General features: G+C 39.1%; 1 protein-coding gene, 1 long non-coding RNA gene and 1 pseudogene across 10 annotated transcripts in view; 2 read left to right on the top strand and 1 right to left on the bottom strand.

The window, feature by feature from the left end:
• Positions 1-24,096, top strand: part of LOC148718543 (uncharacterized) — a 116,135-nt gene that overhangs the window by 61,428 nt on the left and 30,611 nt on the right. The window lies entirely within an intron of this gene.
• LOC148718546 (uncharacterized) lies at positions 5,806-7,002 on the top strand (annotated as a pseudogene).
• Positions 10,949-19,863, bottom strand: LOC148718545 (spondin-1-like). Its single transcript, XM_088740241.1, has 3 exons — positions 18,669-19,863; positions 14,468-14,752; positions 10,949-11,535 (listed from the first exon to the last, which is right to left on the bottom strand). Exons 1-3 carry the CDS (start codon positions 19,735-19,737, stop codon positions 11,369-11,371), a joined length of 1,521 nt encoding a protein of 506 aa, XP_088596367.1. The 5' UTR covers positions 19,738-19,863; the 3' UTR covers positions 10,949-11,368.

The following is a 24,096-nucleotide window of genomic DNA, read 5'->3' as shown; positions in this document are numbered from 1 at the left end:
CAGTGGGTCTCGTTGACATTTTGAGATGCGCATGTTCGTCAGGTGGATAGCATTTGATTGGCTGTTTGCGGTCTCAAGGGCTCCTGAAGGTGATCACTTTTTCTTAGTTGTTCGAAACAAACTCATTGCTTTTCTAGAGAGTCTGTTTAGAGAAACGATTTTCTTACCCAGATCTAAATTTCAGTTTGGTTTTTAACTGAGTTAGTGAGTTAGAATGTCCTACAGGATAAGTGATCCTTTCCTATTTCCGGGATCAAATTCGGAAACGATCACACAATCAAAAGCAAGTCTGGCTTAGCGACTGAGAGAGCCTTTGTTTCATGTATCAACACGAAGGTATATTTCCAACCTGATCCTTGTTGAACTGAGTTCAGACAAGTTAAGAAATATGAATAAAGTATGTTAAGGTATGCCTTTGTCAAAGGACTAATTAAATAATGTCTACTACAAGAGCGCGGAATCTAGATAAAAGAAATAAATAAATTCGTAAATTGAAGCTCCCCCTTAGGGGCTTTTCAGCCACAATGTAAACTAACATGTGTAACCAAAATGGCTGCTACGAGGATTTTAGCTCCTCTTCTTCTGTTACTATGTTTCCATTTAGAAAAACGTATAGTCCAAGAAAGTTTGCCGAACTTCTTGCTAAGCGTTCGAAAGGCCTGTTGTGGGGATTCGGGAGTTAGAAATGGCGCAGTGTTTCTGTATGGTCCTGGTTCAAGTGGAAGACTCGTAACCCGGCGCTCGCGTCACGCTCGTCTTCGGTATTCTGTATTGATATGGGACAAACGTGGCTTGTTAACCATCGCTTCAAGGGAACAGGATATCTGTTTGGATATATGCATCTGTATGGACGTGGAATTGAATCCAGAACCAGACAACCGATTAAAACCGATGCCTTCTGTGGTTCAGAAACTGAAGATTTTTAATCTTTATCGGTATAGAGGCTGTCGGAAAGGCAGCTGGCGACGTGAATTGGGAGTGGATGTGAGTAAGGTATCTTCTGGTGAAAGTAGTGATGAGAAATCGATTCCGGTTATTTTTGGTATTCGAGGAGATGGGAGCTCATCCATCAGGGCCAGGGATATGAAGAACCTGGTCCCAATTCCAAAACGGAAGCAGAACCCCATCTCGCGAACTGTTTTTGAATTTGCAGTACCAAAGTTCTTATTTACAAATATATGTAGTCTGGCCAAAACTAAGAACAGAGTTCGAGCGGCAGTGGCACTGGAAGCCGATTTGAATAATAAAGACACTGATGTCTGTATTGTATCAGAGACGTATTTAAAACCAGAGATGCCGGATGCTATCGTCAACATTCCTGGCTATTCTATTTTTAGACGGGATAGAAACTGGTCCGGACTGGATAAAAGAAGTAGGGGAGGGATTGCAATCTACGCGAGGAGTAACTTGAACATCATCGATGTTTACAGATCAAAGCTTTACGAGCTGCTGTATGTGATTTTTAAATTACCCTCGGGACATTTGTTATTAAGGTGTGGTATTTATCACCCGCCTAAACCTACAAACCAACCGGCGGATTTTTTACGATACTTAACCCACTTAATGGACAATGCACTAGATCAGCAGCCTGGTTTGACTCTTGTTGCGGGGTGCGATGTGAATCGGCTTGGGCGCTAATGAGTTTATTCTAATGACAGGATGGGACTCTCTTGTGGGTTTTCCCTTAAGGGGTGATGCGTATTTGAAGAAGGTCTTCACAAACCGGCCGGATTTATTTGCAAAGAGCACTCCATACTTTGTGTCTATAAAAACAGATCACACAGCGGTCATTTTACCAGCAGGAACGAAATTAAAGCCGATCAGACAAAACGTTCGCATTAGGGATTGTAGAAGACACCGTAAGGAGGGATTGTACTTAAAACTAGCAAGTGAGAATTGGGCCAGTGTCTTAATTTTAAATGATGTCGAGGAGGCAGTGAATAATTTAGAAGCAAAAATTAAACATCACATGGATGAATGTATGCCGTTACGGTCGGTGCCAATGTCATCAAGAGATCCGGTGTGGATAACACCCTTAGTAAAATCGTTAATGAGGGTGAGGTCAAGAATAGCTCAAAGGAATAAAGATCAGTTGGCTGAGGTTAACAAAAAAAAAAAGCGAATTGATTAGTAAGAACAGAAGAACACACGCAAAGGCACCTGTCGGATCCAGAGAATGGTGGAAGCACGTAGATAACTTGTCCCAACGACGCAGCATTTCTGCTAATGTTACATTGGACACTAAATCACTGGAGGAGCTAAACGGTTACCTCGGCGATTTGTGCACTGATGACGCATATACGAAGCCTGTACCAGCTATTATGGATAAGAGCTTAGAAGCCCCTCAGACATCAGAAAGACACATGTGGAATTGCTTACAACATCTGAAGAGAACCGCTATGGGACCAGATCCCATTCCCTTTTGGATTTGGAGTGATCACGCTGAGATCTTTACAAGTGTCATTTATAAGATCTGGAATGTTTCCTTGAAAACTGGCAAGTGGCCCTCCTCGTGGAAAAGGGCCCACGTGATCCTCCTCCCTAAAGTTGATATCTCTAAGGGCAAGCAGGATTTCAGAGGAATTAAGATCACGCCTGTAATTGCACGTGCGTTCGAGAAATCTGTGTATAACACCCATGCACGAGACATTGTCGAACAGCATCTGAGTTCAACACAGTTTGCTTATAAGACAGGGGGGAGTTGCACTGATGCGCTCTTGAGCATGCAGCATATCATCTACAGCTATTTAGACGAGCAAGACTGCAAAGCCGTCCGAGTGTTTGCAGTGAACTTTAGCGAAGCATTTGACTGTGTCAATCATGAACTCCTGTCATTTAAGCTTGGGCAGTTGCCATTGAATCCCCTTGTTATGAACTGGTATTTAAGTTTTCTCGAGAAACGCCAGCAGCGAGTAGTTTATATCGGGTTTAAGGGACAGTGGCGTGAGGTTAATATGGGTACGACACAAGGTATTGTCAGTGGGCCATATCTTTTTAACCTGTTTATTAATGATTTGGAGTTCAATCTAGAAGGTCGCCCAGCCTTGTTTAAATATGCTGATGACTCTACAATTATCGTCCCTTTTTGGGGAAACGGCCACTGTCGCACTGACTTGGTGGATCAGTTTCTTAGCTGGTCCAGCCGCTATCGCATGACATGCAATCCAACAAAATGCAAGGAGATTATCTTCCGTAAGAAAGGTTTCAATCAGGACATCGCGCCAGTTAGGGATATACCGCAGTGTGCAGATTTATCCATATTAGGTATTACTTTCCAACAAAGTTGTAAATATAGGAGTCACGTGCGCGCGAAGGTAATTAAGGCGAACAAGTCATTATTTATATTAGAATCTTTACGTAAGGAAGGAATGTCCCAGGAGGAAGTAATCACCTTTTTAATGCTATAGTTTTACCAAATTTTTCTTATGCCCTGCCGGTTTATGGTGCCTCAGACTCCGACCTTTCTATAATACAGAATTTTTTGGATCGGTGTTTGAAAAGGAAGTTTATGTCCAAGAATGTAGATATCAGGGATTTGCAAGAGAAGGCGGACAAGGCACTCTACAAAAAAGATCGAATGACCCCGAATGCCCGTTTTTCCAGTTTTTACCTTAGAAAAAGAACATGAGGTACAATATTATAAATACGTCAGTCTCTGTCCCTAGAATCCACACTGAAAGGTTTAAGAACGTTTTTAGTAACAGGATAACTTTTAAATATGACATGTAATAGTTTCCCTGATGAGTTTACGTTGTAACTCAAGATATGTGATTTTATCTTGAGAAAAAGATTATGTTATGTTATTGTTAACTAAGTGCTTAAAAATCCCCAAAGGTAGGGGGCAGACCAGTGGGCTATTTACAGAGTACAGCTGGGGAGTTGAACCAGGGGCAACCGAGAAACAAATACAGTGAGTGGCAGGGTCGAGGACTTGAACCCGGGACACCAGATTACAAGTCCAGCACAGTAACCACTCGACCACGCTGCCTCCAAAGTCGACGTGATGGGTAAATACATTCGTTGCCATGGGATAACAGGGTTTGTTGAAATATACGTCACTCGAATAAATAAAAGTGGCAAAGTCCAAAATTCTGCTTGTGATGTTGCTATGACTGTAATCCTCTTAAATCAGAAAACACACATTGCATAATACTAATCCTGAGTTGATGTGATTGGGCAGTAAAAATCAGTAAGATCTATCATTGCCAGTGACATTTGAACAAAATTATGAAGCCTGCTTGTACGTAGAAAGTCATATAATGTGTCAATTCTTTAATCCTCTTGTTTTTAAGCCGTTCAAAGTGGACACCAAACATAGCAAGATAATTTAATTTGATTTTAACAACTAAGTTGATAATGTAAATTGGCCACCGTAATGAGTTTAAAAACTGACTTTTCGAGCGTTAACCTTTCGTTAGAGCAAATATTTGCAATTTGAATGTTCACCTCTCCGTTACTGGTGGAAAAATGAAATTGCCCAACTGTATATGACAGCGTCTATTCCTCATGTCTCGCCAGCATATAAATCCATTGTTAAATTCCGAGAAAGGAAGAAATCGTTTCTTAGAAGCTGAAAAGGAACCACTAGTATTTACTACACGTAAAATACTTCTTAAAATATTTGCAGACTGTATAGTTTACATACAGTTTACAGTTTATCAACTTTATAGAGCTCAACTGTCCTACACTGATTTTGGAAATGCAATCAGCACATTAAAGCTAAAAACTTTTCATTTAGATCTGAATGTGCTAAAATTGAATGATATACAGTCAATATAACCCACAACTACTGACATATCTATTGGTCGCCTATTTTTGGTTAAGTACTTTAGCGTTATCAGTTGTAGGTCACGCAAACTGCATTAAGAAGTTCTTGTCCTTTGCTTTAATGATTTTATTTTGAAAACAAACATTGTAAATTGTAGATCTGTCGAGCTGCAATGTCAATTTTAAGTGAGCTAGATCGGTATTGGTACCACCTCCAATTAAAACCTCGTCATGACATTTCTAACTACAGTCGAAGTTTCAATTTCTTTGCGACTAATTCAACTCAGCAAAAAAAGGGCTACTAAGCTGTTCCAGATAGCTTCCAAAGCGTCGCACAACTGAACCCTTAGTGGGAAAATTAATTTGCTCAATTAATTTGTGGCAACGGTATAAGCAGTCTCGTCCATCAAGTGAAATGAAACTACCCCGCCAGGTTAGCTCAAGATAATAATCAGTGCGAGTTTGAGCCTTGGTCTACGTTTCCAAAAACAAATGTATATATATATATATATATTTAATTATAACAAACTGGTTCAAGACTTCAGAAGTAGTTCATCGTTTTCTTACGACAGCTCCCTTTCGTATGGTCGAAAATGACCACACTCATCAGGTAATTTCAACGATATATATATGTATCCATTCTGAGGAACGCTTTCGAAATCTTTTAATTTGTTTTGTTCTATGGTCTTTTTCTCCGGATTAATTGGGAAACGAGCACTAACTGCGTTATGAACTAATCTTTTGTAGAGTAAACGGGCCTTTGATTGAGAGGTTAATGATCGGTAGATGACTGGAAACAACCAATCACATATCGTAATTTAAGAGGTGTGCGTAAAACAAGATGTCAGAGTCGCTCCTAACAATGTCTTCCTGTCTTCCACAATTACTTGTCAAACAGTTGCAGTAGGAGTATGACCTCCTTGTGAATATCGCACGGGCACTGATACTGCAGAGTCCTGTTTACTCAGTATTGGGCTCGTTTACATCCGTGTTTGCGACACTTAGCTGTGAACGGCAGTTCCATATCGTACACCAACGATGTTTTCGGCAAAGATTTTCATTTTAATAATGCTGCTGCTGTGGTTCTTTTTCACTTCTGACAGTGACGCTTCGTCGAGACGTCGTCGTCGTCGTCGTCGTCGTCATCGTCGATTTCCAGTACAAAACTGCGATGTCATGTCTTGGTCATACTGGAGTTATAGTACTGCAGACCGATGTGGAGAGCGATGCTCTCAAAGTCGATCAAGAATGATAGTATCAAAGCCCTCTTGTGGTGGAACAGCATGCCCTGACAACCTTTTCGAAACTCGGCAGTGCTATGGGAGTAGGGCAGTCGAATGTGAACTAAGCTACTGGTCAGAATGGAGCGCCGAGTTGTACAACTCCTTGTGGCGTATCTGGAACACAGACAAGCTCTCGTCACCGAATTACCACAGAGCAATGTGGCGGTACATGTTCATCTTCCCTCAGGAGAAGGAGATCGTGCCCACATCCCGGCTGTTTTAATGGAGGAAGTCTAAGAGATGGAGCATGTTTCTGTAAAGAAGGGTTTTCCGGGGATTGCTGCCAGAAACAAGGTAATAAGTGGAGGAAACCTGAAAACTTTAAGCCATCTGTCGTCAGACACCTCCGACAAAATTTCTCCCGGGTCAAACCTTGGCGAAATTGATTAAATAAACAAAGGCGTCATAAACTTGTCGATCATTTGTCGTAAACGTCACCGCTTGCGTTGTAATTAAACTGAGTTTAGTTCACCAAAATATTGTAGTAATTGTCTTTCGTTGCGAAACTCGCGGAATTTACAACTTCAAACAACTTAAGATGAATCCTAGTCATTGGAGTCTCAATCCATAGTCAAATTATAGCGGTCAGTCGTATCGGCAGGTCAGGCGCTGAATGCTACTTTATCAGTCCAACAATGAAGCAGTGTATGTGGCACAAGATCCAGAAGTGCCCACGCAAAGCAAAGAGAAAGGAAAAGCTAAATTGAATAAAATTACAATGAAATATAGTATTTTTGGCTATTAACCGAAGTTGACAAATTTAACAGTTAAAACTGGAGCCTCACAACAAAATGAAACTAGTGCCGATGCACCTCCTCGTCCATATTCCACATATTGTGTTGAAATAATGACAAAAGAAAGCATAAAGATCACGACATTTATGATCATAAGTGACCTTGATATACTCGTCTCGCCGACTGGAAACATATTTTCATTCCGTAGGGGACAATAAGGGTGTGTTTACAGGCATCATAACACCTTGTTTGATTGTAGTTCCCGTTGTCGCAGTCGTGTTTTATGTATTTCATAAAAAACGGGATGTGTTGTGTAACGGAGCGATGCTCCAGAGAAGAATGCAGTTTTACAAATATAAATTTAAAAGTGAATGAATACACGCCAATGTAGCAAAGATCAAGGGAGGAATGCAGTTTACCGAATCCACAATAAGACGAAAAAGAAATCGTTCATTACGATGGCTTTTCTATCTTTAATAGGCATCTAGTGCATGCCATCGAAAAATTCGGGTCATCCTCGGTGTAGAAACCTGACGAGGTTTTCTTTGTTTCATGAGGTATTGTTTTGCTGTACGCTATTGTTTATAATGTTTTGTTGTCTTTGTTTTACGTCACTCGTGAGCTTCACAGGTTTTTACACCGAGGATGAGCCAAAAATTCATAATGATGTAGCAACGTAGCTCAAACAAAGCACCACTTATTGTAATCGACAAATTATTTTGAAATATGCATAAGACCTGAGGCTAGTCGTTGACATGGCTGTCATTCCTACTGTTAAATGATGGAAAACTTTTTTCATATTTACCTAAATGAATTTGTCCTGCGACGCTCAGCTTTTGTTAAAAACTAACCACGTATCGTAATGAATCATGGATGTTATTGCCCACCCGACGATATCCAACCAAACCAAGACTAGTGAAAAAAATATCATATTTTTCGGTACAAGTTGCATGAAATTCGATTGCGCGAACTGGAGTTTTCTTGAAAAGGTGAAACAATTTAATGTAATAAGAAAAATGGAGTTTTTTTCCCTTCAAATTCTGTAACGAACCGGGAATTATTCATGGTGAAAAAATAACTGTCATAGACTAGGTAACCTTAAATAGCCAAGTTCACCTCTACAACAAGCAAAACGTTGCGGCTCTATATGGGTGTTGAGGAAATAGAATTTCCTGCAATGTCAACATTTGATGCGAAAGCAGATGCTCTATAGAATCTTAGTTGTCTCGAAGTGGGAGACCTTTTTTCGGTATCCTTATCAAAATTTTGTTCGGAAATGCACAGCACCGACGATGAACAAAAATTTCCACTCCCCAATCTGTGCCAAGCTACTAATTCTAACGCTAGAAAGGTAAAAGAAACCCTGATTTTTGTATCAACGCAAGCTTCACATTTCACCTCATCCCACTTTCTCCCCTCCCCACTTTCTCCGCTGCCCCCCCCCCCCAAAAACAACCCCCACGCACTATCAGTGGTATGGCTCAGAGCCCATAGTCATGACACAAAATAATATTTTTAATTAGACCACGACGTAAGTAATAACGTCTGACGTTTCTCCGGGCTGTTAAGGAGATAGAACGATTTGATATTCAAGGAATAGCAAAGAGACTAAGACAAAAATCTTTTATTATTTATTCAGTAAATAACATAAGGATGCACTTGCGGAAATTTCAACGAAATTAATCAATGGCTGCTCGGAATCCCTACTCGATCATAAAGTTGAAATTTGGCTCAAAAGTTAAAACATGTCGCAGTAATCAACTTATTCCTGAGACAGTTTGAGATAAGCAGGCTCTCTAGCGCCTTCTGGCTTCTACTTTTTCTTTCGGTTATAATTTTTGCCAAATACCCCCCGTACTTGTTTAATACAAATTGCTCGGCTTGAAATCATTTTAATTAAATATAAATAAAAACAAAAATTAGTGAAAAACACAAAGCAACTTTTAATATCCTTGTTTCAGCTTATTGAGCACTGTGATTACACATGAAACTTCTTTGAACTTGAGTTCTCTCCTAAAGAGCTTACAGCGCTGGATATATTCTGGGATGGGCTTCCCTGAAGTAACACATTTCCAGACTAGAGGTATATGAGCGCTTTTTAGAAGAAAAATCAGTGCAAGTCACTCAGTTTTAAAGCAAAACTCCTCACTCGTTAATCTTCTTACAGTTAAAAAATGACACATAAAGGATATCGTTTGGAACGTAGGGCGGAGAATCCCTCAACAAAAACATTATAGAATGACATTTGCATCTGGGTAGATAATAAAAAGCAGCTTAAAAGTTTATTTCAATACAAAGATGCCTCGGTACCTCGTGAGGACTCAAGCCATCATCCGAGTGAGATCTTTAACAAAATTACAATGACATCAGGCGGTGTGCGCACTCCGATTGCATTGCATTGTGGTAGCGTTATTTTCAATATGGCGGTAAAAGTGGTAGAAATGGGTAGAGTTTGACCGAATATTACGTAAACATTAGGCCGTTTCCTTTTCTTTTGACTATAGGTAAATATAATTTGATATATTCTGAACGTGTAGAAGTATTTTTCGTGCGTATTTGTCATGTATCATATCGTTCTCAAGGACAAACGCAAGCACTGTATTTTAGCATGTAATTTGAGACCGGTTTTCGAGCAGGTAAGATTCGTTGTAAGTCGTAGTTTGAAGCCTTTCAAAGATTTTTATGGCCACTTTGATCCTTCTTCAACAGCTCTGACCAAGTGCGCTCAAACGCGCTCCAACAGTACAAATTTTCTACGCATCTAAGTGATAGTGTTTAAGACCCCTTTGTGGAGCGAAAAGGCCCATTGTTGTGCATGTTTAGTGTGTTGCGTTACATATCGTTGCTGCTGCAAGGGCATTTATCAATCATGTTGTAAATCTACCTTCCTAAGTGAAGGAAAATTAAATAATCGCGTTTGTTGTGTGGTAAATCTTCTATCTTGATCACTGGATGAAGGACAATTTAATTAGAGCGATGAAAAGAGTCACTTGATCCATGAAAACCTCTACCTTGCGAAAGGCAGTCGACCGTTGAAAGGTGTTGATAGGCCTGTGCGTCTCCTACCATTCGCTAGCGCTTTCAAATCTTCTACCTTCAAAGTTTAGCTCTTACAAGGATATCTTTTGGTGACTTTCCTTTGCGATGTGATAATAAGGGTCAGTTTTGAGGCGTCATAATTCTCCATCTGTATGTTCTTGAGGCCGGAGTTGGCAAAGCCGGATGAGATTGTGTTACAAAAGGCAATATTTTCTTCTGTGCCCGCGCTATTTTCTTTGTTTCAGAGTATACTTTTCTCCTGAAAAGTAATAACTCCAGAGATACGTTTCTCAAAACCCTCATATAGGTTTCCTCTATTCTCGAAGGAGAACTTGAAACTCTATACGTTTTTATTAAACGTGGAGCGCGACAAATTCGTTCCTAGGAGGCGTGGGGCTTCTCCTTTTACAAATCCCGTATTTACGCTCGGTGGAAAAAGTTCGTCTATTACAAGATCTCTGTCTCTCTAATATGCGTTTGCATGTCAAGGGTCAATTCACAGTTAAATAACTCGCGTCTACGAATATAATTACTGACTTTGAAATTATTCATCCTGCCATCGGTTGTGAGTGTAACTGTTGCCATTTGTGTCGAGATTCGTAGGCAGATTTCAGTTTAGAGTCTCTCTAAAGAACGTCAGTTGCCTCCTAAGAACGAATTCGTCATGGATGAATGACAGGAGTCGCGCAGGCCCGTCAAACGTTTTAACTTTCGAAGTGAATGGCAACAGACTGAGTGAAACCCTATTACAATCCCCGTACATTCACGCCGTATCTCTCTGCCACCAAAGACGTTTACTCCAACGCGCCAAGATGCAAATAATTCAATTTTTGTTTTACGATTTTTTTTTGCCTACCATGACATTAACGATGCACTCATTGTTAGCTTTTCATTGCTTGGTTGATCAATCAGAGTAGACCGCGATTCTAAGTTTTGATACTTCACATTTATGCCTTAGACTTTTTGGAGATACAATAAAATTTTTTATTTCGAAGTATTGCATTGCGTATCCTCGCTGGGCACAACGTTATGCGCGTCAGTTGCGCATTCTCCTAGACAAAATAGCAGCTCTCAATAGAGCCTGTACTCGCCTCTGAGTTCAATCGTCATTGTCCCATGAACGAGCTCGGTAATTCCCTTTTATTAATAGCATATTCATTTTTGACTTGCTCCCAAAAAATATAACTTTGAAGAGAAAGAAGTTTAGGGGTGTTTAATTAATACTAAAAGACTTAAAACTAAAAGCTCTGATCCAATTGTGGTTTGACCGCGGCAAAAGGTAGAAAAACATGTAGATTCTCAAATCTGATTACCTAGCTCTGGCCTAACTTAGAATCCCGGTTCGAGTCCTTGTATAACCTGTAGCAGGCTCACGCTAATACTATTTTTCATTTTCCCGCTTTTCGCCTGTCCCCTATAACAGATAGCTTGGCAAAGGTTAGTCCTTACAATCATTATAGTCGAAGAAGCTCTACAACCATTTGACTCTTGTTTTACTTTATTTCGCTTGTAGTGTTTTAAGCGTAAAACTTACAATGTTGATTTTCAAGGCCAATGCAAGGTACATCTCCCAAAATAAAATTTACACGCGATGACGGCGATGACGGGGACGACGACAACAAAACCTACCATCACTACTACCACGATCAGGATTTTTGATAAGCTTTTATCTGTATCTGTATCTGTATCTGTATATGTACCTGTATCTGTATCTGAAAAGGATAAGAAATAATATAGGCGATGAAAAAATTGATTAAGATTAACAGGGGAAGTCATTTGAATGATCGCTGAGCCGCTTTTCAAGCAATAAAATAAAATTTAAAAAAAGCTTTAGAATTTCCTTTTCAAATTTGAACTCAATGACAAACACAAAAAAACTTGGTTCTGTAGATATAAATTTGTTTACCAAAAGGACGTACAGACAGCAGAATGACAATAACTCTCAATAAAGAAACGACAACTTTGAGTTTAAATTTCCAAGACATGGTTCGACATTCTCATGTCATCTTCAGTTGCAAATGAGCTTTTAACGGTTGTACATTTAAATTATTCAGGTACGTTAGGGCTACGTTACAATTTGAATATTAAATACGCAAAAAATGTAAATAGCGCGCGCTTGACTAGACCAAAAAAATAATAATTATAATAATAATAATAATAGAATAAAAGACCAAGGAACAACATAATTAAAAGGAAAGAGACAATTCTAGATGCTTCAATTGCTGATTAAGAATGGGTTTTCCCACTTAAATGCAATGCCTCTTTGATCTTAATTTAGTATTTTGAAGCTGCAGAATCTAAGATCGTGAAACACTCTGTATCACAAGGGTCAAGACAGGCCCTTGATGAGTGCAGGTGCTTGTAAATGTGCGAAGTTTTGTCCGACAAGAGGTGCTCACGAACTCGTGTACAAATGTGGCGAGTGGTCTCACCAATGTAACTGGCATCCCAGCCAGCACACGAAAATTTATAAACGACACCCGAACGTAGACCTATCGGTACTGAATCTTCCACACCGAACATGTTTCTGAGTTTAAACGTACTGAAGACTAACTTAACATCTAAATCAGCTCTACAATAACGTTTGAGTAGTTGTCTGAACTTAGTCTGAGCGATGTTTGAAAACCGGCCAACATAGCGGGGAAGTTTACAATAATGCGAAGAAGGTTTACCGGAGTTAGAAGAGGCATTCTTCCCAGTAGGAGAAGGATTATTTTTCTTAACTAGATACCTGTAAATGATCTTGTCTATGACCCAAGATGGAAAACAATTTTTCCGTAACAAGAAAATAAGTTTCTTGACATCCAGATGAAAACCAACCCAAGAATTATTGATCTTATATACTCTGTCAATCAATGTTCTGACTAAACCTAATTTGTAGATCAAAGGGGCGAAGCTAAAATAATTAGTAAGAAGACCAGTAAACGTCTTCTTGCGATATATACTAGTGACAATGGATGTATGACTGTTGTCTACAATATGTCTAAAAACGATATTTTCCTATCAATTTCCCTTTCCATTGTGAAACGACTAGTGTATATCGCAAGAAGACGTTTACTAGTCTTCTTACTAATTATTTTAGCTTCGCCCCTTTGATCTACAAATTAGGTTTAGTCATAACATTGATTGACAGAGTATATAAGATCAATAATTCCTGGGTTGGTTTTCAGCTGGATGTCAAGAAACTTATCTTCTTGCTACGGAAAAATTGTTTTCCATCTTGGGTCATAGACAAGACCATTTACAGGTATCTAGCTGAGAAAAATAATCCTTCTCCTACTGGCAAGGGCAGAATGCCTCTTCTAACTCCGGTAAACCTTCTGCGCACTATTGTAAACTTCCCCGCTATGTTGGCCGGTTTTCAAACATCGCTCAGACTAAGTTTAGACAACTACTGAAACGTTATTGTAGAGCTGATTTAGATGTTAAGTTAGTCTTCAGTACGTTTAAACTCAGAAACATGTTCAGTGTGAAAGATTCAGTACCGATAGGTCTACGCTCGCGTGTCGTTTATAAATTTTCGTGTGCTGGCTGGGATGCCAGTTACATTGGTGAGACCACTCACCACATTCGTACACGAGTTCGTGAGCACCTCTTGTCGGACAAAACTTCGCACATTTACAAGCACCTGCACTCATCAAGGGCCTGTCTTGACTCTTGTGATACAGAATGTTTCACGATCTTAGATTCTGCAGCTTCAAAATACCAAATTAAGATCAAAGAGGCATTGCATATTAAGTGGAAAAAACTCATTCTTAATCAGCAATTGAAGCATCTAGAATTGTCTCTTTCCTTTTAATTATGTTGTTCCTTGGTCTTTTATTTTATTATTATTATTATTAATATTATTATTATTATTATTATTATTATTATTATTATTTGGTCTAGTCAAGCGCGCGCTATTTACATTTTTCGCGTATTTGATATTCAAAGTGTAACGTAGCCCTAGCGTACCTGAATAATTTAAATGTACAACCGTTAAAAGCTCATTTGCAACTGAAGATGACATGAGAATGTCGAAACATGTCTTGGAAATTTAAACTCAAAGTTGTCGTTTCTTTATTGAGAGAAATTTGCTTACGCATTTAAACATCACGTTTCATTACACCTAATAAATAGAATAGCTCTTAAAATTGTGCCAGACTCTCGCTAATACCATTTTTCACTCGCCTGCTTTTTCGCCTGTCATAGATAGTCTGATAAAGGCTAGTCCTAACACTCGTTTTAGTTTAAGGAGCTCTACGAACATTTCAGCCTTGTTTTTTTTTTTTTTTATCCTGCTTTTGGCGTTTTAAGCCTAGCATTTAGTTTGATGAAGAGAAAGGAATAAGTCAACCTAGATCGGATCCGCCGCAATTCAGTGATTTTCTAGGTTTCACTTTATCAGTTTATAAAAACAAACACTCAGGATGACGATGAAAACTGAGGCTCTTTCTCTATTTTTTCGCGCCGCAACAGTTTTAAGACCAAAACGCTTGATCGAGATCAGAGATTCGGAAGGGGGGCTTTTGATGAAGCGACTGAATAACGCAGACTTATTCGGGGAGATATAGCCCTTTCGATAGTTTTTATCATTTCAACCAAGTCAGAAAACGAGATTTCTATAACTATTACGTCATTATTCCTTTTACTGTCTAGTTTTACCTTTCGCAGCGATGTCACAGCAGACACCATAATAGCCCGCTTTACAAATACATACTCCATCCGTTAGATTACCTCCATACCAACAACTCCTCTGAGGGCAGGCTCGTGTCATTGTTAAATTAGATCCTCCGGGGCATGTACCTCCACACTGCTCTGGAATTATCAGGCTACGTGTGCTAGTCTGCTCCCCCCCTACACCACACTTTGTTGAACAAGCACTCCACACTGACCAGGAACTAAGTAGGCAGTCAACTTCCCTGAGTCCGCCGCAACGCCAAATGTTCCCTGCATAGGACGTTATTAAAAGATGTCAATTTTTTAAACAATTTCCGTGGACTCTGGCGACAGACGGAGAAAGACAAGTTATTCGTTGAAACGAGCGTGACATGCCCATCGTGTTGCACCTCTATTGAAATCCTGTTCAATGCACAACGTGACGGGCGATTAAGGCTGGATAGTTCCCTCCGAGACTTTAAGCGTTGGAGCCAGCCCACGCCGTCATTTCTCTAAGGATTACAATACATGTGAATCGAAGGCCATGCCAGTCAACGCGAAAGAATCATGCTGTCATTGTTCTGCTTTCTTTTTGTTTTATTGTATTCTAAGGAGGCGGGGAGTTTCATTGGAAAAATTGGAGTTTATGCTTCATCTAAATAAAATTGAATTGAGAGTTAAAGCATATAAATTGAAAGGATTCGTTTTGAAATATACACCTCTTGAATATTTACATGTAAATGTGGCAAAGTCCAAAATTCTGCTCGTGTTGTTGCCATAGCTGTCACTCTCTCAAATCAGAAACACATATTGCATAGTATTATTCCTGAGTTCATTTCATCGGGAAGTTAATTTCGGTAAGATCTATCATTACCAATAACATATCTGATCAATATTCTGAAGCCTGCTTGTACGTAGAAGGTAATGTGTCAAATCTTTCATCCTCTTGTCTTTAAGCCGTTCAAAGTGGACCCAAACGTAGCAAGATAATTTAATTTGGTTTGAACAACTAAGTTGATAATGTAAAATGGCCACCGGTAATGAGTTTAAAAACTGACTTTTCGAGCGTTAGCCCTTCGTCAAAGCAAATATTTGAAATTTGAGTGTTCACCTCTCCGTTATTGGTAGACAAACAAAATTCGGTGAAAAGGTAATTCTTTTGATCCTTTTGATACTATTTCAGCTAATGTCTGTCGCGCCTTAAAGTCATTTCTAAACACCTAAAGACTGTCAGCAATACCGGTCTTGAGGCCGATATTTAATTTTAGATCAAGCACCAATTATTAACGTACCTTCCAGCAATCAGACTAGATCACCTGTTCCGGGCATTACTGTTTTTCAGGCGTTGGATGAAGGAGAGGGTCATAAAGATGCCGTGCATTATATTCTAGAAGAGATATACAGCCATGCTAAAGGAAAAAACGCGCGGGTCTTATCGCCGAATTAGTAAGGCATTTTTGAGAAAAATTTTCTAGCAAACCCTTTTTTCAGGTTTTCGTGGTTAAAAATTATCGTTTCGAGGAAGATTTCCAAAATGCTGCAAAGCACCGGTCTTGTTGAACTGCCAAAATGGCACGGCACGTTGTTCCGGATTTTCTTTAAATTTGTTGTTTGCTCACAGAGACTTAAAAGCCTCCGTAAACATTAAAATGTGTCAGCCTTCTTAATTACAGAGGCTGTCCAAATATAATTAAAGGAAGACAAATGAGCAGTTGACACAAATAATAACTTCTTACTAACCAAGCGCGAGAGCCGTACTGAGGATTATTGGCCCAAAATCGTGGTAGTACAGAGCGAGCGATGTTACTAAATATTTTATCATGGCGTTCGGGAAAACTTCTTTGATTTTAATTTTTCGGCTTTCACGAACAAAAATATACGGCTTGTGACCGCTTCCGCGGAAGTGGTCCGTATGGCAAAATCCATACCGAGTAAGAACTAATCAGAACGCTCGGATTTACCTGAAGACTATCCTGCCACATAGTAAGTTGTTATAACCTTCAAGCTCGAGGTATTTTCATCGATGGTTTATTTTCTCACTGAGCTTTTTGTTTAAAAATACATGTCCTTGCAACTTTTCACCTCGTGTTTGCGTTTTTCTGCTAGAAATTCATTGTATGATTACAAGCTTGTTTTATTTTTGTAGGTGTGGTCGTTAACTCAGGCGAATTAGTTTTGCCTAGCGTGCTAATTGACATTCCTTGTTCTAGATTTTGACGTTAAAAAAATGTTGAATTGGTGTCAGTGACGTTATACACCGATTGATAGCAGCTTCAACATCCGAGCAACCCACAGGCTTTTGACTGTCGTCCTTTCAACCCTACTTGGGTGGGTTAGGGAATTTGAACCGGAAGTGTTAAGTCTTTCCAGTGGAATACTTGTGGTTTACCTTTTAATGTGGAGGTACTTAAAGCGGATGACTCAGAATTTAGGGTCTATAAGGTCTAGGTTTTTGAGCTTGAATAGTCAAATCAATTGCTGGTCGTGCCTTTTACAAAAGATGTGACAATGAAATGATGGTCTCAATAGAAAGATGGCTTTCACGGCTAACGGCTACATTTTTTGGCCATTTTATACGGCTTATGCTATAATTTCACGGTTACATTATTTTAAGGACTGACGGTTAGAATTTGTCAAATTTGTACGCCTAATGACTAACTTTTGCCGTTTTACGGCTTATAGTTAACCCCATCGAGAACCACTAAGATCTAGCGCCTGGGCAGGGCATTTGAACATGATTTTGGCCCAGGGGGGCTGGAACCAAACTTCAAAAGTTAAAATTCCTGAGGGGAGGCAATGTTGAAGCTTTGAATTGATCGATGCATCATTTTTTCTTCTAGCATAATACTTTCAGTATCCCTCAACCTAACAATGTCATCTGTTTGATAATCACCGAGAAAAACCGTGCCACAGTGTCTTCTTTCACACAGGACTGAGTCTAACGATTTTCGATTTAAAAATAGTTACCATAGGAGTTTTCAACGGGGGAGGGGGTGGGGGTGAATCTCCCATAGTTGTATCTCTGCTTTTCAGTGAAACACTCTTCCAAGGTAACATAGTTTATATCAACTAATGAACAAGCTTTTAAAAGTGTGATTCTCGTGCCTGAAAAAAACGCAAGAAGGAAACAATCAAATGTGTTTTTGTGATTGAAAAGATCTCGACCGTGCTTGACAAACGCTTAGGTATGTTGAATTCATAGTAGTATCTGATTGTTTCCCGTTTTCAACGTCTTCGGCGAAGAGCATTTGACCTGCCGTTATAAATGATTGAATTGTCCTCTTTCAAGTCCACAATGAAGCTCAAGTTTACCCTCGAACTTTCTTAAGACTTATGGGTGTTCGAATACGCAAAGAAAAACAGACGCCCTCCTAGCTTACGGAATGTGTTATTGTAAAACAATTTCGCCATGGGAAATGGACGAGAATTTTAAACGAGAGCAGAGATAAAAACCAATCTCCCGTAGTTAGCTATGCTTGGTTAGCTTACTGTTATCGATTTCGTGATCGAACACGGTACTAACTTCTAAAATATGCTTGGAACTTCGGATTTAACCACAAGGTTCCTAAGTAGATCATATCATGACGTAAATGACGATGTTGCGACTTTCACAAAGTTCAGCCCGGTTTTTCCGTGCAGAAATGAAAAGCCTCAAACTAATTTTTATATTTTTATATCCTCGAAAAAAACACAATTTCCACTTATCATGAGCTTAACCTGAACCGATTCTGTGTTATACCGCATGGGGAAAATGATAATTGAAACGTTGCTGCGAAATGTGATAGTTGGATTTTGAAATATTGGTGATTTTTGAAAGCTTTCTGTGATATCAAAATTAAATGAAATGGTCCCGTTTTCGACTTGAGCCATGCCTCGATCTTCCTCTACAAATGTGTCGAATTGATACGAGCTTGCTTTCTCTTGCGCTTTTCATTAGCAAATTAAAGTTCATTTGCCTCTACTCGGAGCAGTAATTTCCGCCATTTTACGGCTACCGACGCTCGTTTCAGTTATCGTATTTTTTTTCTAGTATAAAGAAGCGAGTCTGGGGAAAAAAAACTTCCCACGCTTCTTAGTTCACTATGAGGTATTTCTGGGAAAAATACGGAGGTTTTCAATTTTTCGATCACGTACCACATTTTTCGATTTTCACTGTGTCAATTCAAATATTCGCTCTAAAAGTTTTAAGTTTTCTTCAACTAATTACCTTGCTTCTGACAGCAATCCCCGGAAAACCCTTCTTTACAGAAACAAGCCCCATCTCGTAGACTTCCTCCATTAAAACAGCCTGGATGTGGGCACGATCTCGTTTTCCTGCGGGAAGATGAGCACGTACCGCCACATTGCTCAACAGTGATTCGGTGACGAAAGCTTGACTGAGTTCCTGATACGCCACAAGGAGTTGTACAACCGCTCCATTCTGACCAGTAGCTTAGTTGACAGTCGACTGGCTTACTCCCATAGCACTGCCGAGTTTCTACAAGGTTGTCAGGGCATGCTGTTCCACCACAAGAAGGCTTTGATACTATCGTTCTTGATCGACGTCGATGGCCTTGCTCTCTACATCGGTCTACTGTGCAATAACTCCAGTGTGACCAAGACGCGACAACACAGTCGACTGGGTTACTCCCATAGCACTGCCGAGTTTCTACAAGGTTGTCAGGGCATGCTGTTCCACCACAAGAAGGCTTTGATACTATCGTTCTTGATCGACGTCGATGGCCTTGCTCTCCACATCGGTCTGCTGTGCAAGAACTCCAGTGTGACCAAGACGAAACAACACAGTCGACTGGGTTACTCCCATAGCACTGCCGAGTTTCTACAAGGTTGTCAGGGCATGCTGTTCCACCACAAGAAGGCTTTGATACTATCGTTCTTGATCGACGTCGATGGCCTTGCTCTCCACATCGGTCTGCTGTGCAAGAACTCCAGTGTGACCAAGACGAAACAACACAGTCGACTGGGTTACTCCCATAGCACTGCCGAGTTTCTACAAGGTTGTCAGGGCATTCTGTTCCGCCACAAGAAGGCTCTGATTCTATCGTTCTTGATCGACGTCGATGGCCTTGCGCTCCACATCGGTCTGCTGTGCAAGAACTCCAGTGTGACCAAGACGCGACAACACAGTTTTGCACTGGACATACACGACGACGACGACGACGTCTCCGCCAAGCGTCACACTCAGAAGTTAAAAGGAACCACAACAGAAACATCATTCCAATAGAAATCTTTGCCGAGAACATCTTTAGTTTACGTAATGGAACAGGGCGTTGCATACACGATTGTAAACGAACCCAAAGCTAAGTAACCAGGATTCGGACTTTTCCCTCCTAATGTTTACGAGGAGGTCATCATGTTATCGTACTGCAAAGTATGCTGGGATCATGTAATGTTTCCAGAAATATTTATTAAGAGTCGATCCTAAATTTATATAATCGTCCGCCGTTTTGGTTAGTGCACTGTGGTGTAAACGTGTTCCATATCACGAGTTTATTATATATAGATATTTCTTAGATTTAGATAGTTTTTTCTTGCATAGTACTAACACGTGGCACCTATCATGCGTTTGATGGGAAGGTAAATAATTATTCAGCCGCACGGAAGAGAAATGCATCTGGGACTGAAATGTTCAGGTTTTGCGAGTACCGTAATAACGGCAAAGTAAGAATTCGATAATGGAGAACAAGTATTCCGTATTTCTTTCATCGCTATACATTTAGAGAGGAGTAAACGTAGAGTAAATTTCATTTCGAAACAGTTCAATTTTTCCGTGATGTTTTCATGCATATATATGCTTCGGTGCATTTATTGTATTGTATTGTATTGTAATCTTTATTTAGACACGATCAATTCATCAGCCTATAAAAATACATATCACATACGCTAAGATATTTAAAATTAAAACTACATACTATAACACTAAAGCTGTTTTCCGTCAATGCCGTGCGTTAGACTTAAAAAATGTCATTGATCTTACGTTTAAATAACCCCAGAGACTCTGTGTTCCTTATATCGCTTGGTAAACTGTTCCATAATGTGGCGCCATTTAGGGGTTTTTTCCCGTGACCTTTCGCTTTTTATTGCATTATTCCAGTTCTTAGAAATGCATTATTGCAGTTAAACAGTTCCTGAAAACAATTTCATCTCGTATGACTGTCTCCTCTATCCTTTCCTTTTGTGGCAGGAGGCGAAGCCACATATGTTGTCGCAAGGAGTGAATGAGTAAGGGATCACTCACAGTTTCTGGGCAACGAGTCGATTTTAAATCGTCACGATTTATAAGTCACTCGATAAACGATTTAAAGCGAGACTCGTTTGTTTGTGAATAGAAACGAGACTCGTTTATAGAAACGAGACTCGTTTGTAGAAACGAGACTCGTTTGTAGAAACGAGACTCGTTTGTAGAAACGAGACTCGTTTTTAGAAACGAGACTCGTTTGACAAAACGAGAGTCGTTTTGCGAAAGAAGGCTCGTGTGCCAAACTTTGCTCTTGGCGCATGCGCCGAAGTATAGTTTTTTTTTCCAGGGTAAAGTTTTAGGTTCAAGATAAGCTGGGATTTTGCTGCAATATGTTAAGGTAATCTCTATTTTCTTTTTCTTGGGATTACAAAGTGCAGGGAAGGCCTAAACCGATATTTTTATAGAGCTTCTGGCATAAATTTCAGCAGATAAAGTAGCACTGGATATTTGTGTCGAATTAAGTTCAAAGCTTGAATCGGATCCTATCCCATTACTAAGGTTACTTCATTTTTCCACAACAAGAGGGAAACCAGAAATTAAAACCATGAAAGATGTACATTTTGATAAATAAAAATTAAATGCTGAAACTTCATATTCATTATGCAAGGAATATTTCATCATGTTTTGCTGTTTTAGACTTTTTTTTCCCTTCAAGCAGACGCACAGCTGCTTGAACTTGGGCTTTCTCTATCGCACATTTGGAGTTATCTTTAGGAGACTGCCCTATTGCCATTTGTGCTTTCGTTGCCCAATTTTGTCATTTCCAATCATGAATAAGTCTACTTGTTTTTATTTTTGCCTGCTAGAGTGTAATGAATGTTGTTATGGTACTAGACAATAATCAAAATAATAGGAGTAGGTTCCTACAGATGCCAAAGGTTGAAATTGAAGGGTTTTTCAATGACTTTGCCAAGTTTTAGATAAATTGAAGGACCTTTTTTGGAAAGGTTTGCATAAGAAATTTTAAAATTATTTAACATTAGTTCTCAGCTTTTCTATTAAAGTACTGCAATTTTTTACTCGAAAATTGCTAAAGAAAAAGCGTTGCAAAAATCAAGCTCTAGTCCTCAAATTCAAGTACTTTCAAGACCTTGAATTTGTTATTTTTGAATTCAAGCATCTTCGAATACTTTCAAGGCTTTTATGAACTATGAGTAGGTAATGTACGTGCCTTTAACTGCAATGAGAAGGGAATTTTTTACCTATTATTGATATCGAGTCAAAGTTTGTTGCAAAATGTTCACCCAAGGGGAGTTTTCACAAATCAGTTGATTGAAGCAATATTACTTTTCAATAGTTCATATTGTTTTTAATAGAAAAATATCTGAATATTGAATATCGTTGATGGCCACAACAAGAGAAGTAGTACTAATTACAGTTTACATGATTGGATGAAACTGAACTTTCTTCATCATCACTTTTGTCCCATGTATGATCATACCATTCCGACTCGTAGCCACTCTTATACACCCATTGCTAGTTTTCCATTGGCCTATCATTGATTGACACATGTCATAACTCAGAAAAAAATCGGTAACAATTTTGACAGACAGGTCATTGACTTTGATCCCAAAAAATGTAACGATGCTATGACTTGATTAAAATTTGATGGACAGATAATAATGAGACTACCTAGGTTACAACGCCTGCTGTCATTTCGTATTTTCCCCGATTTGTCTGCTCTATGGTTTATTTTTTACCCGAGAATTGTGATGTTCATGAGCATGGTGCTGCGTTTTTGAATAATCTTATCGCTCGATTTTTTTCTGAGAATTTTTTAATGTATGAAACGGGTGATTTGATTATTTCTCTTGGAATCATGCCATTGACTTGCGTTGATGTATCGTTGTTATTATTTTCCTCACTTGCGAATTTTGTATGAAATTTAAAGTCAAACACTTTCGTGACTGTTAGGGAACGGACTCACACGTTACATTTTTATTTTTTTAATTAAGATTTGTTTATGAACTAAACATTTTTATTGAGAGAAAAGCTATCGCATGTTTTTACCTTGAACGGACCATTGTTCATTTTCCGAGAATTTTGAATACTCATTAGAATTGTACAGCGAATTTTAAATATCCCTATTGTTCATTTTCTGAGAATTTTGAATACTCAAGAAATGCTCCCAGCGTAGTACTTAATGCATCACATCAAACATGAAGTTTTCAATTTATTTACATCAAATTATTAAACACACTCCTTCGTCATATGTTTGTTTCCAAACTTCGTCCACTCAAGTATAAGAGTGGAAGCAAGAGAGACACTTTCCTGGGTGGAAAACATTTGTCAAGTAGCTAGAACGATATAGTCTTTACAGTATATCAAGCTGATGCGAATTAAGTTGCGAGCACTATGTTTCTTAAGTTTTAACATGCAAATAAGTAGTGGTAGCCACATAGTTGCAAGTTTTTAATTCATTGAAAAAACTCCCCATCACATTTTACCACTTTATCACGATTACTTCATGTTAACTCTGTACAGCCTTTTCATTATTTAAAAGACCACTAACTGAAAGCAAGTAACAGTCAAATCAACAAAAAAGGGGGCTGTTGAAAACTAATTGTATTGCTCACTAAGCAGCAAAATTTCCGGGCGCCTACCAAAAAAGGCAACATTGTGACTTCATTAGCCACGGTTGTTCTAAATTATCTTTGAACAGATTATTCTATATCAATGTGTGGTAGATCGCTATGCAAATGTTGGCAACTTTAGCAGCACACTAAAATTCATCAATTGGCACAATTCATGTCTTCTTAATCTTGCGTTTTAATATGGGAGAAGGAACCATCATAATTAAAACTTTTTGACCGGAAAAGCTTACCTAAAAAGGAAGCTTTCGGCTAGCTTTCGATATTTCTGCGAATCGATTATGTGCCCCCGGAGGCGCTATTGTGAATTTATTTTGAGATGTTTATTATCTGTCGTTAGTGTCACGGCAAGAACTGAAATAATTATATCTTTCGATCTACTGGGCATAATTCGCTGACTAAAACGGTAAAATGTTTCCCCTCTGCAAAACAATTCTCGAAATTATTTTGTGATGTTTATTTTTTTCTGTAGTACTCCGAAACAAAGAGTAGGTAGCGCCTAGAAACATCCCGTCAAAAAGGGGTCAAGATCGGAATTCTATTGTTACTCTCTCTCACTTACTCACTCACTCATTCATTCACTCACTCACTCATTCACTCAATCAATCCCTCACTTACTCACTCACTCATTCACTCACTCACTCACTCACTCACTCATTCACTCACTCACTCACTCACTCATTCACTCAATCAATCCCTCACTTACTCATTCACTCATTCACTCACTCACTCACTCACTCAATCAATCAATCAATCAATCCCTGGATCACTCGGATCACTCACAGTTTCTGGGCAACGAGTCG

Source organism: Stylophora pistillata, chromosome 12 (genome assembly GCF_964205215.1).
Source record: "Stylophora pistillata chromosome 12, jaStyPist1.2, whole genome shotgun sequence".
NCBI lineage: Eukaryota > Metazoa > Cnidaria > Anthozoa > Scleractinia > Pocilloporidae > Stylophora > Stylophora pistillata.
The sequence above is the reverse complement of the archived record's forward strand: the minus strand, read 5'-3'. Positions and strand labels throughout refer to the sequence as shown.